We start from the raw sequence: 14,716 nt of genomic DNA on the forward strand, positions 1-14,716 counted from the left end.
GGTCCCAGAGCCCCTCCACCCCCTGAGCGCTGAGCCTGGCTCCAGGGAACAGACACTCTGGCTGCTCCATAAGGAGACAGGCCCACAGGTCCTGGGCAAGGGAATTAATGCTCACGATACATTTCTGAGAATTCCATCTCCTCAAAATGTTAAGCTGGGAGAAAGCCATTTTTTTCTAAACACCAAAACAATTGAGCTTGCTTTCTAGACAGCCACAGTTCTAGTGTGACTGTTTATATGCTAATAGCAAAGAATGCTTTCAAATGTGGTTAACCATATCGGGCAGCTTTTTGTTTTGGTTACAAACTCTCTAGGAATGAGGATTAAGACACTAACGCATCCACGTGTTTATCACTGAATAAGTTCTTATTGATCAACGAGAATTAAAGTATCTCAATTTTGTCATTTAAAAAAGAATCCTCTCTCTAACTTTCTTAAGTCCACCACCTCTGTACCCAGCCCCCACTCCCCAGCATTATCAACAAAACCAAATCAGAGACAAAACAGACCACCGCGTGGCTCTGGGTATTAAAATTAAAATCAAAATGGTCTTTAAAACTTTTTGTTAGAGTTCAAAAGTTTAGAAATAATTGGTTTAAAAATACCCTTACAGCCGTGCCCCAATGGAAATTACCGATGCAGCCGTCAGAGTGACACTGTCCCTCTGACATAAAGCTTTGCCGAAAACCAAATTTTGAATTCCTGGAGGCTCTGGTTGTCCCAGGGCTCTTTGCAGTGCAGAAGTAAGTGTGATCAAATGTTGTGACAGTACATCAACTCTTTTGTGCCAATGCCAGCATAACATAGGAAGGCATTTCAAAGTGCTTGCTAGTTAGCGCTATGCCGAGCACCGTCGTTTTAACAGCTCAGATAGTCCGTGGAAGAGTGAGGATTTAGTCACAATATTGTTGGTCTTCCTGACACGTTTTCATGCAGAAAAGGTTACATTTGCATACTCTCCAGCTCCATTAACATTTTAAAAGTGAAGCCCAGTAACCAATGAGAGTTATGAGTTTGGCATCTGTGGGAGATCATAGATGGTTCTCATTTCTTCTTCTCCTCTTCTTCATCTAGTGACATATAATACCAGACGTTTCTTGAGCATACCCACTACGTGCCAGACATTGCTCTAAGGGGTTCATATATATTATTTCTAATCATCCCAATATTACTCCAAGGTAGGAATTATTATCTCAGTATGACAGATGGACTCAATGAAAGTATATTCTGAGAACACCTCGCATGCCAGCCAGTGGAGATCCTACAGCAGACGAAACACAGACAGGAGGAGCCCAACGCTGCAAGAGAGTTCATGGTGGGGCAGGATCTGAACCGATTCTGGCTGCATGTAGAGAACGTTGCCCACCATAGATACCACTGGGCCTTTGAAGGGGGATGGGGAACAGGAAAGCTTGTCATAAGGGCAGATTTTAATGCACAGTTTTTACTGCAAGCTAAAGCAGTGTCTCTCCTTCGAGTCAGTATAATGTCTAATTGAATACAAATAAGTAAAAGGTTATTTTTTTAAATGGCATTATATATACAACGTGTGTGTGTGTGTACCCCTTAAAGCAGCCTTAGAATAATAATTACTAGTATAAATCTAGCTCTTAATAGTTTACCAAGGACTTCCATGTACATTATGGTGTCATTTAAAAAGGAATCCCATGAAAAATATGTGTCATTCTCTGTATTTGACCCATGGAAAGCAAGACCAGCAAACACTAAGGGACTATCCTGTATTATTGGCTAAAAGGGAGAAAGTCAGATGTTCAAGTTCTGAATTCTTTCCCAGTTACTCTGATGCCAAATCTGTGCCCCTTCCACTACAGTAATTAAGGAGCAAAAGACATAACATGCTTGCTCAACAAACGTGATCCAATACGGTGCATGTTTAGACCCAGGTTTCTGCACCCCGGCTCTGATGACATTTTGGGGACAAGTCATTCTGTGTTGTAGAGGACTGTCCCGTGCACTGTAAGATGTTGATCACGGCATCCCTGGCCTCTACCCACTGGATGCCAATAGCATCTTCCAGTTGTGACAACCAAAAATGTCTTCAGGCATTGTCAAGTGGCCCCAGGAGCACTGTTTGAAACATATTTAGTTTTTAAACATTGTCCCCCCAAATCACTGTTTAGAGATTGTTTCAAGACCATGAGCACAGCAGGCAGCATAGTTATGTGGTTAAATTTATCTGTTCGAAAGCAGACAGTTTAATTTCAGCCCCACCACTTAAATTCACGAACATCTCGAGTCTGGTTTCCTTCTTCTTTCGCATAAAACTAAACTACACGAGGCTAGTTAAGGATTAACGAGTAAAAGCGTGTGATCAGGGAATCTTAACAACTGACTTTGAGGACGCACTCTCACTCTTACTTAAGTTCATTTTTTCTGTCTGTTTTGTAAGCCTAAACAAATCTAAATTTCCATAGATTTCTTTTGCACAACCCTGACCACAGACCAGACCAAGACTTTTTGTATTTGAATGAAAAGCTCTGCATTATCTTACCCCAGACTTGTTCCCAGCCCCATCGCCTGTCCCGTCCCCCTTTCCCAGGCAGGGAACTGCTCCTCCTCGCAGCTCCCTGTTTCACAGATTACCACCCCAAGCTGATTTCCGTACCTTTCCTAAATAGTTAACCCGTCCGTGTAGCCCCATACCTTCCTACCTCCTGTTCCCTCGCTTGTACGAGCTCTGACAATTAAGTTCGCAAAGTCATCCTAGAAAAAGCGCTACACACCTCATTGCTGAATATCACTATGGTCACCTTCAAAGTACTCCCCTTGGGAAGCTATGCACCAATGCCAGCACCTAGTCCACCCTTCAAAGCAATTTTGGAACTCTTTTTCTGGAATGGCCATCAGAGCTGTTGTCGTATTAACCATTAATGTCCTGAATGTCATCTAAATGTCTTCCTTTCAATATTTCCTTTATCTTAGGCTAAAGAAAGAAGTCATTGGGGGCCAGATCAGGTGAGTAAGGAGGGTGTACCAATACAGTTATTTGTTTACTGGCTAAAAACTCCCTCACAGACAGTGCCCTGTGAACTGGTGCATTGTCGTGATGCAAGAGCCATGAATTGTTGGCAAAAGTTCAGGTCATCTGACTTTTTCATGCAGCCTTTTCAGCACTTCCAAATAGTAAACTTGGTTAACTGTGTGTCCAGTTGGTACAAAGTCATGATGAATAATCCCTCTGATACCAAAAAAAAGGTGAGCAACATCGTTGCAACAAGTTCATAAACTTACTTGTCAGCGCTCATATTTGTCTCTTCCAGAACATTTTTGTCTTATAAGCCACTGTGTCCGTAAGGATGAAGACCTTATGTGAAGAAACCATACCATAGACTGAATTCTGTCCTGAAGGACACGGACATTTTATTGCGTCTAGGCCCCCAGCTCCTTCTATGGAATCCATCTCCATGAGCAGCCAAAACCCCAAACAGAATCTCACCTAAGTGAAGTAAAACGGTTCTAGAGAAAGAGACTTGTGTATTTCCATTCCCCCAAACTTTCTGCCAGGTGCTCCTCTAGCATCTATCTATGCGTATTCCCTCAGAGGGCAGCTGCTGCCTTGGCCGAGTCCTGGAGGACAGCAGTTAGAATAAGCCGGAAGTAAAGCACCCAGACACACAATCCCCCCCAACCCCATCCTGGAGAGCTGGTTTAGGCTGGGAGACAGTTGTCATGTTAACCGCTGAGTCACTTTTGTTTTCTGGCTTTCTGAGCTCTCACCCTCTTTCACTTGGTCCCAGAATAATTCCCCTCCCCCAGCCCCAGCAATCCAATGAGGATTGGGGGGACATGGAGGCTCCAGGTATCATTCTTTCCTGGTGTGGGCAAGGTCCTTGCCCCCTGGAGCTTGGGGTGGGGGAGACAATAAATAGTCATAATAAAAACAATAGAAGAGACTTTCAGATAATCATAAGTATTGTGTATAAACTAGGATAGTAAAGTAGAAATGACTTGCGGGCTGGGGCTTCTTTGGCCAGAAGCTGCAGGAGACCCCTTGGAGATGTTGGAACTGAGACCTAGCAAAGACAAGACAGTACCATGCAAAGACCTGAGGGGTGAGGCTCCCCGGAAGTACAGGATCTTGAGGTGGGAACAGGAAGGAGGCAGGTCAGGGAGGTTGGTGTAAGAGGCCCAGGGCAGTTTGGTAGTAGATGCCTTCAGAGGCAGGCAAGACTCATGGCTGTGGGGCCTCCCGAGTAAAACTGGGCAGCTGGGCATTTTTCTAAGCTCAGTGGGACACCACTGGAGGGTTTAATCCATGGGGTTACCCGATTGATGCATAGAAAGCATGGAGTGTGTGTGTGTGTGTGTGTGTGTGTGTGTCCACACAAGTGCATTTGCATACAGGTGTGCTGACAGTCCGTAAGACTTCCCCCTAGAGCTCTTGTTCTAAAGGTGTTCTTGATATATGCCATATGAGCCTAATGGCACAGTTAACATCTGGTTACTAAAACAGGCTGAAATGAATTCTTTACTGAACACTTTCCAATAACACAAGCTCACCTGAATTCCTCTTAGCCATCCAGTGTCTTTGCATATTACTTCCCATTTTAATTTACAGGTGTTCTGTAGATTTCCATTTAATTTGTATGAAGAATATAATTTTAGGGGGCTGCTATTAAAAGAAGAGGGACAGTGAGTGCTATCTTGATGTTGTAGAGGTGATTTAAAATCATGCAGCAAAAGGAAATTAAATTTAAAAAAAACTGGCTTCCTGTGTTTTAATCCATAATTGTTTTCTAGATCACATAGCCAAGAAAAAGTCAATAGTTTGTTTATTATCAGCAATCACTTAATTATGTTTTATAATAAATGTGTTACTGTATTATATATGTCCTTTTGAAAATTTGTGTCTGCCTAAGATTTTAGGTAAACTTATTAAACAATGAATATTCAACTGAATTCTTTAGCTCTCCGATAAAAACTGAGCCAATTCAAAAGGAATCCTACTTCATATTGTAGCTCTAAAGAAAGCACCAACGTGCTCCAAGGTTTGCTTGACAACCGCTACCAGTTGTGATAAAGGAAAGATAAAGAGAACAGGTTAGAATCTACGAGGAAACTTTTAACCTTTGTCTGTTCCTTTCTCTCTCCCATTTTTCATGACTCTTCTTCTCAGATGACAGCCCTGACCTGGTGTCAATAGGATATATGCTTGTGAGTTCTTTCTCCAGGAGTAGAGTGGTTGTTGCAAAGCCATCGCGTTTCTCTTCCTCCCCATCCTTCAGATAAATAGTGCGCTCTTATGGCTCGTAGGGTCAAGTTTTTATCTGTGGTCTCAGAGGTTGTTGCTTTTTTATTTCTCTGTTAAAAATTGGCTTCCCACTACAGGAATAGAATCCATGCAGTTGGTCCTTTCAGCTCGATTGTAATTGCTTGAGCTGATTGACTTCATAAAAGAATATTTATATGCATCATGGTACAATCAACCTTATGTTTTAGAATGGATTTAAATATCTTAAAGTGTATTTCTTAAAATTAAATAAACAACCAGCTTGTTGGAGTAGCTTAGATGGAAAAAGGAAGATACAAGAAAAGAATGTAGAAGGCATTACACTTATTAACATTGTATGGATAATCTTAACTCTTTAAATACCTAATTTCCTTTATAGAGTCTTCTCGTTGCTATGCTTTTATCCCCAGAGAATCATCTAAGGATTCTGTCTATTATTAAAGAAGAGATTATAATGATAAAAATAATAAAGATGATGACATCAACTGCTATTGTGACATTTTGGGTTGGATCCATCCAGCTTTATTTTCTCTTATATGATAATTTAGCTAAATACTGTACCTGAGTCAGACTGTTGAAACAAAATGTGAGAAAATAAATGTGACCTTATAAATTATCCTTTTAAGGCCAAATGAAAAATGCATATATTAATAAAATCAGGTGTTATTTTCAATCATTGTTTCATAATCTTCATAGACAGATAACTTTAGTTAATGCATTTAAGATTATATATGTACACATGCATACTCGTATATGTATATGAGGTCTGACAATTAAGTTCGCGATCTCATCCTAGAAAAAGTGCTACATACCTCATTGCTGAATATCACTTAGGTCACCTTCAAAGTGCTCCACTTGGCAAGCTATGCACCAGTGCCAGCACCTGGTCCACCCTTCAAAGCAATTTTGGAACTTTTTCTGGAATGGCCATCAGAGCTGTCGTCACATTACCCTTGAGGTCCTGAATGTCATCAAAATGTGTTCCTTTCAATATTTCCTTTGTCTTCAGGTAAGAAAAGAAGTCACTGGGGGCCAGATAAGGTGAGTAGGGAGGATGTTCCAATACACTTATTTGTTTACTGACTCAAAAGTCCCTCACAGGCAGTGCCGTGTGAGCTGGTGCATTGTCGTGATGCAAGAGCCATGAATTGTTGGCGAAAAGTTCAGGTCGTCTAACCTTTTCACACAGCCTTTTCAGCACTTCCAAATAGTAAACTTGGTTGACTCTTTGTCCAGTTGGTACAAATTCATAATGAATAATCCCTCTGATACCAAAAAAGATTAGCAACAGCGTTGCAACAAGTCGAGAACTTAATTGTCAGACCTTCATATGCACACATGGTATATACTTACAAACCATTTACTCAAGGGAGTCTTTGCAAATCCTTTGCTAAATGGATACATGTAAGAAAACCAGAACAATCGTTTGTGAAATATTCCCATGTAAACTGTCGAGTGCATTTCCTAAATGAGTTAACGGTACGCTGACCGTGTGGCAGGATTGCCTCTCATGTTCTCCCGCCTTCCTTTTGTTCAGAGAATTTGGATGGAGAGACCCGGAACTTCCTGAAGTGATTCAGATGCTGCAGCATCAGTTCCCTTCGGTCCAGTCCAACGCTGCCGCCTACTTACAACACCTCTGCTTTGGAGACAATAAAATTAAAGCTGAGGTAAGCGCTGCACCGATTCTCAAAGGACCAGTATCCGATGCGTTATCACTGAGGTTTCTAGAGTAATGTTACAAGGGGAAAGACATGAGAAAACTAAAGTTTCAAAACTGAGATCCATATTTAAGACTGAAACATAGCACTTTCCATCTAACTACTCGGTGTGCTTACCATACATTCTTTTCCTTTAATAATTGAATACTGTGGAATAGAGGACCAAGGATACGTGGTAGTGGTCACAGAGGCGAGATTGTCAGCTGCTGCCCTTTGAGTGTTTGCCTTTTTGTCTTCCCAATTCCATCTCTGGAGTTGTCTCTGCCTCAAAATCCTGAGGAAAACAGAGCATCTTATGTCGTCTCCTCAGGTTACAACGAGATTACTGCAGTCAATCTATGGTGTCATCTGTCCTTCATTGATAGGATGGAAACTTTAGGCAATAAACCAACTTTGTGTTATAACCAAGAATTTTGAGCCATTCACAGAAGTACCAATGGGTATCATATAGATATAGGAGAATGTGATCCATTAAAGAGACTATTGTCTGTGACCCTCTTGTGAACGAATGTTAACATGCTTTGTGTTTTGGGAATACTTTAAGGTGCATGCATTGTGTGAGTGATATTTCTGGACAACCACAGTGGTCAGTATAGCTAACTCCAATTTTTTTAAAAGGGATATAAGCAGCTGAGTAACCGTACTTTTTTTTTTTTAAGATTTTATAAGCTATAAAGAGTCATCGCCATAGCGTATAAGCAGCTTTGAGGATAAGTCTAATTTAGTTTAAGAGTGGAGAGATTTGAAGATATAATTGGAATTTATTATAGACTTTGCTTGCTTGCATTGGGATGTATATAGCTTAGCAGATTTTCGTCATTTTTTTCTATGTCTTCCACTGGGACTCAAAGGCCTTGATCCATGATCATTCTTACCAGAAAAGTCATTATTTGTGTGTGTGTGTGTGTGTGTGTGTGTGTGTGTGTAATAAATATAGAGCAGTGGTTCTCAACCAGGTGTGATTTTGCCCCCAAGGGACATTTGACACATCTGGAGATTTTTTTTAATTGTCACAGTTAGAGAGGGTTGTGGTGGGTAGTGGTCAGGAATGCTAGAAGACGTCCTATCCTGCACAGGGCAGCCCCACCATAAAGAATTACCCAGCCCCAAATGTCAGCAGTACCAACGTTGAGATATAGAAAAATACTGTCCATTGAAGATAAATTTAAAATGACCCAAAAATATATTAAAGTAGCTCCTGTTCCAAATGGAAATTATCTTAATTACACTGTTTTTAATAGGAAAACAAAATGTCTATTCAAAATGAAGGACAGATTTCTGCTTAGGGGATTACATACCATCATTTGAAGAGTACAACTTTGAGGGTTTCTCCAAAAGTCACAAAAGCATTTCATGGTGTTATTGGCATAAAGTTGGTTCAGGAGTGTGGTGTTACCCCTACAAAGGTGGGGTGCACTCCAACCCAAAATTTGGTTCTGATGTGAAGACGACACCATTCCCACACATACCAGAGGGCCTGAAAGGGAGGGGTCAGCAGGGTGGCTCCCAAGCTGGACCAAACATGGCTTGAGACAGCAGGAAAAGAGACTGTTTCTGGATTTCATGGTGGTTACGGGGTAGGACCTGAGTGAGGTCCCACATGCAGATAGGGACTTATGGGGTTTGACCTCCCTGCTGATGCCACGGGAGGAAACACCCAAGCTTGCTTATCAGCTTGCTGAGATGTGGGCAGAGGGAGGGTGAGGCTTAAAAGCTGTTAGAAGCCAAACTTCAAAAGATGGAGTCAGACTCTTTATTACAGGGACTCATGCCGTGAGGCAGTACAGACATCATGCCTGAGGAAGTTTAAAGTCATGGTCTGACTGGCTCTGCTCCGTGATCCGTGGACTTGCCTTAAAGCCTCTCCCTAGCACTGAGGCCTGACAACGGGCTATAGACGTGTGTGTGGCCATATCAGAAGCACCCCCAGTGCCCTGGGGTAGACAAGAGGCGATGCAGTGAAATGGTGACAGGCACACACATCAGTGTCAGACAGATGCATCTTCCCATCACTTCCCTGCTCACTAGCTGTGTCTCCTTGAACAAGCTGACTGTCCTCGCAAGCCTCTTCCCTTTTGAAAAGAGCGATGCTGATACCTCCATGGTAGAGTCTTTGCAGGGAGTAAATGACTTAATGTATGCAAACTGCTTGGTAGTGACATATTCATTCACTCATATTCTTTTTTGGCCAGGAACTTACGTTACTATTTTATCTGATGTGTGTCTGTGTACGTCTGTGTGTCGTGTGTTTACTTTTTTATTTGGCTGTGGGTGCTTTCAAGGCTTCCTATATTACCTGGTGCTGCTTAGAAATTCTTCCAACAGTTGGCACTTAGAGCACCAGCTCAGATTATGGGTGTCAGTCCTCAGCCTCACTCCTACAGGCTCCAAACACTGCCAGGACTTCAAGATAATGTCCCCTTGGTGTCTGGGAGGCTGGGATGAGAAGGAGGAAAGGGTGATGTAAGGTAGGGTGCAGCCTGACACCAAGTTAGCAAAATGAAGTCGCAGTTAGTAAAAGCCAAAGGAGTAGAGAAAGTGCAAAATGCCTAAATAAAATACAACGTGAGCCATCTGGAGTTTCCCTTTCTCTCTCCTCAGTCACATGGGGAGCACACACGTGTGCACACACACACACACACAATACATACCCACACATACACACAGACATGTGACCTCTGATAGGGATTTTGCTTAGACCTATTTTGTTCTCTCATCCTTACTCAGAAGCCAAATCATTAGTAATGAGTTCTCTCTTTGTGACAGATGGCTGCCTGTCATGTTTTCATATCCAGGTATTGATTTTTGTAATTACCTGTTGGCCACATACTAATCTTGCAGGCACTGGCCTTTCCAAATTTACTCAGTCTCCTAGTCTTTCTATTGCATTTTATTCAATTGATTTTTACATTTCATTATTGGTATTGACTTTGCTCACACAATGGCTAGGCCACTGAGCAAAAGGCAGTATTAAATGCCCTATATGTGGAGGGTCATAAATCATGACTTTCTTATTCCTTATTATAGCTCTTTGTATACTTTTCATATAATGAAACCAAGAAATTCAGTTCAAAATGATACCTGCCAGATCTTACAGGAACAAAGCTGAGAATTCACTTCCATAAATCAGTAGAGGAAAGCCCTGTCTGTAACTCCTATTTCCGGGCTAGTGAACTTGGAAGTCAGGCAGTCTTTTGGTTCCCCTCCCACCAGGGAGGTGGAACTCAGGGGAGAGGACCCAATGTAGTCATCTGGACAACCACAAGTGACTAAGGCAGAGTGCCGTCCACTGGGTGCCCTGACCCAGGGTAGGCCATTCAGTTAATACTCTGAAGACCAGCAAGTGTCCAAAAATTGGGATAGGAAGGTATCATACAGACAAGAGTTAAGAGCCAGACTGAGTAAGATCAGAAGAAAAGCAGGTGAGGAAAAATTAAAATGTGTGGTTGAAGGAGGAAACGTAAGGCGGTCTGGGTCATTGTCGCAAGCCCAACAAGTTTGTGCAGCTCATTTTTATGAGCTAATGAACATCTGATATGTAGGTAGCTCCTCCTACTTTTAAAGGCAGAGCTGTGATTGGCAGGGATGGATGTCAGTAATATTGGAACTACGTCTGCCATCTATGCTGTCTCCTGAATTGTGGCACTGTCACAATAAATTGAGCTTTCGATAATTTAGAGCTATTAGACATAAAAACCTGTTCATGTGTATGTACCACCGGCATTTTTTAGGAGATCGTAATATTGATAACTTTTTAGTATTTTTCATATCCTTTCTTCACTCTTTCTGGGAACTCTTCCTCAGTTAAGAATATTAAGAACATTCCGTGGATTTGGTGGTAATCCTAACTGCCTATCATGGGTTGCAGTGATTTTATTTTATATATGCTCCTCCCTCCTGCATTTCCCCCCATTTCTTCAAATGCCCACATTAGAGAAGGCATGCAGCTGGATACCCCATGGTGACACCTGGACAGTCATACACAAACTGGAGCCTGTATATGCATGTGTACGCAACCTGGTGGCATTCAAGATAATATGTCACTTAGATTTTAAAAAGTATTTGCCTATTTTCAAATGACAAGAGTGGATTCCTTTTAAAAACTAAAAATGTTTTAATATTTTAATTTATTTCATTATAAATTACTAAATTACATTTAACGAAAGTTTTAAAATAATGTAATGAAAATTATAAATTTAAAATTTTAAAATAATATTAAAATATGTTTTTTCAAACATAAGGCCATTCACTAAAATAACGTGCCTTTTTTAAAAACTCAAACTTTATTATACCGTGTTTCTCCGAAAATAAGACCTAGCAGACCATCAGTTCTAATGCGTCTTTTGGAGCAAAACTTAATATAAGACCCAGTATTATGTTATATTATATTAGACCCAGTATTATATTATATTATATTATATTATATTATATTATATTATATTATATTATACCCGGTATTATGGTGCATATTATATTATATTATATTATACCTGGTATTATAGTAAAATAAGACTGGGTCTTATATTAATTTTTGCTCCAAAAGACACATTAGAGCTGATGGTCCGGCTAGATCTTATTTTTGGGGTAACATGGCATGCTGTTACCTGTGGGAAGGACTGACTTGTATTTACTCCTCTATGATGGAAATGGCTGGTGACCACCAATAACGAAGATTTAACTTAAGTTTTGGCCTGATTTCCTATTTTTATATGAAAACTTAGCTTCAGCTCTCAAATATGCAACCAAAGTGTTCAAAGTGTTTGAAGATCTTATGCAGTATACTTATGCAGTTTGAAGATAAGAACAATTTCTCTAGGAAACCAACACTAATTTTATTTTCCTAACTCCTAACAAACCTCTTCTCAACTGCCTTCCCATCCCAAATCCAATAAAGCCTTTTTTGTTTTTAAAGAAATGGCATTTTCAGTCCTAGTGGGAAAACAAGTTTATCGACAACCTGTTTTGTGTTAGTAGGGGAATCAAATATTCATAACGTATAGATCCTCCCTGTAAGGAATCCACAACCTCCTGGACACAGTACGGAAACAGGGCAGTATGACGCCGTTTGTTAAGAACCATGGAAGGACAGAGCCCCAGCCTGGGAGAGCACTTACAGAAGCTTAAAATCCAGCCGGTGGACTCAGCAGAAGCTTCCTGCTTCCTACTGTGATGACAACACAGAATTTTAAATTAGAAGTTGCCAGAAAAATATAGCTGAAGCCATACTCACTTAGAATTAACGGAAGTGAGATCAGATGTAAGGATATCAGTTTTAGAGTTTCGCTGTGTGTGTGTGTGCGTGTGTGTGGTGTGTGGTGTGTGTGTGTGTCTGTGTGTGTGTGTGTGCATGCATAGCCATATAGTTTCAATATATTTGTACCATTTACCCTATTTATTTTTTTCTAAATTGGCATTATCTTTCTTTGGTGGTGTTAACTAGAACATAGAAATTGACTTCTGTGTATAAAAAAATGCATACCTTCCCCGTCCCCCACAATTTGTATTCAAACTGACTTAGAGCATTTCGTATGTTTAAAAAAAAAAAAATCAGACTTGTTCTGTCTGCTATACTTAAAGTGCTTTGTAATTTCTATTCTATTCTTTGTTATTTCCACCTCATATAGTTTAAGAGAAGGTGCTATCTATCCATCTTTCCAACTAATTATCTTTGAACCATTTCTTCTCTTTCCTTCACCATAAATTGTTCATCAGTCTTTGAAAAAGAGCCTATATTAGTTGCTAGATGTCAGTAGACAGTAAACCGTGGGGCTTACAGTACGGGCTCTGCAACCAGACTGCCTGCTTTTGAACCCTGGCTGGTTCTACTACTTTCTAGCTCCGTGATCTTGGGCAAGTTTCTTTACCTCTGAGCCTCAGTTTCCTAGACTACAAAATAGCAGGAGAATCCACATCACCGCAGAGACAACAGACATAGACTGCCAGCCAGAGTGACTGGTTAAGAAATGTGGGTTATTGTCAGCATCTGTCCCAAATATAAATTAAGGATATCTCTTCCTAACAGTTAAATGTAAAACCAGTCTCATAGTGTTAGGGACAGAATGTTGGTACGTATTCTGCTTTACTTACTCACCACTCGCGTTTCGAAATCTATTATCACTATAGTACACACTGGAAGCGTGTTGTGTGTGACTCTGCTGAGCTGCTGTTGAAATAAGCACATTCAATGAAAGCTTCTAGGACGCTGGAATCAAAGAGCCATCCCATGGGTGCAACATAGAAACACACATAAACATGCCCAAATGCTTAATATGCTAATATTATGGGCAAGTGGAATTAATGAGTATATTCATTGCACAGATATCCATTGAGCAGGCATAACATCCCAGGCTCTGTTCTTGGTGCTGATGATACAGCAGTGAACCAACTAGACCCAGTTGTGTACAGAAGAGGCAACACTAAACGAATGAATGACACACATCTGTCATATGTCAGGTGATGATACTGGCCATGCCGGAAACACAGCACAGTAATGGGGACAGAGAGTGATGAGTGTGTAGGGGTTGGGGACCAAATGCTCTTCACATAAGGTTGGTCAGGAAAGTCATCTCTGAGAAACCATGTTTGAGCAGAGCCCAAAGGCAGTGAGAGAGAACCTTAGAGTTAGCTCTCTGAGGAGGGCTGTTCCCACGCGTAGAGCAGACTAGCCTGAAGCCAGGCTGAGCTTGTCTGTGCACCAGGAGTGTGTTAGTTTTCTAGGGCTGCAGTAACTAAGTATCGGACTGGGAGTTTTGGAACAATAGAAATTTACTCTTCCTCAAGTCTGGAGGCTGGAAGTCCAAGACCAAGGTGTCAGCAGGGTCAGGCTGCCCCTGAGACTCTAGTAGAATGCACCTTGCCTCTTCCTAGCTTCTGGTGTGGCCCTCAATCCTTGGCTTATAGGTGTGTCACTCCAGTGTCTGCGTCTGACGTCACATGGCCTGCTCCTGCCCATGCGTCCCTGTCTGTGTCTCTCCTCTTCTTATAAGGACTTCAGTCATTTTAGATCACGGCCCACCCTAGTGACCTGATCTTAATTTAAGAACATCTGAGAAGACCCTGTTTCCAAATAAGTTCACCTTCACAGGTGCCTTGAGGTTGGAATTTCAGTATATCTCCTGGGAGGGCACAATTCAGCTCATAACAAGGAGTAACCATGAGTGTGACTGGGACCTGGCAAGTGAGGGGAAAGGTGTCGAAGGTGAGATCAGAGAGGTAAGTGTCCAGGGCTGGGTCGTGTAGGCTTTTCAGGCCAAAGGCCTTATCTTCAGAGAAGAGAAGTCTGGAGCCTGCTTGTGGCAGGGTGGTTTGGAAAGAAGCACATTGTAAGAAAGAATATTTAGAGAGATTTTGGAATCCATTAAACGGTCAGAAGGGAGGGTCACTGGTGGTATGGAAGGAAGTGAGGAGACACCAAGAAGGAGAAAGTGAACGGATAAGTGAAGTGGGTAGGATTGCCTGAGAAAATGTGAAAGGGTGTCCTCCTTGGAAGAAGCCAAAAAAGGCAGGAAGGTGACCTCAGGTAGCCTCTTGTGGTGATCTCGAAGTGATGGAGGAAGTGTGATAAAAACAAAGTGGCCGATGGCTCTGAGGGGAACGTGTGGGGAACTGAGGGTAACGTGTGTAGTTTCTGAGATTTCCTGGAAGCATTTGGAATGACTCTGATGTAAGGAAGACTTGGAAATGAGAGCATCGCAGTAAGTGGGAGGGGGTTTGACTGAGAAACTTCCAGAACAACACTGTGGAG

The 14,716-nt window shown here is 41.5% G+C and overlaps 1 protein-coding gene across 3 annotated transcripts in view; it reads left to right on the forward strand.

Annotated features, from left to right (window-relative positions):
* CTNND2 (catenin delta 2) overlaps positions 1-14,716 on the forward strand; it is an 826,448-nt gene that overhangs the window by 581,248 nt on the left and 230,484 nt on the right. For all 3 annotated transcript variants that reach the window (XM_074329072.1, XM_074329071.1, XM_074329073.1), the window contains one exon: positions 6,789-6,921. In XM_074329072.1, coding sequence (XP_074185173.1) covers positions 6,789-6,921 — 133 coding nt within the window. The remainder of the gene's footprint in view (positions 1-6,788; positions 6,922-14,716) is intronic.

The sequence above is a fragment of the Rhinolophus sinicus genome, linkage group LG03 (assembly GCF_036562045.2).
Source record: "Rhinolophus sinicus isolate RSC01 linkage group LG03, ASM3656204v1, whole genome shotgun sequence".
NCBI classification, from domain to species: domain Eukaryota; kingdom Metazoa; phylum Chordata; class Mammalia; order Chiroptera; family Rhinolophidae; genus Rhinolophus; species Rhinolophus sinicus.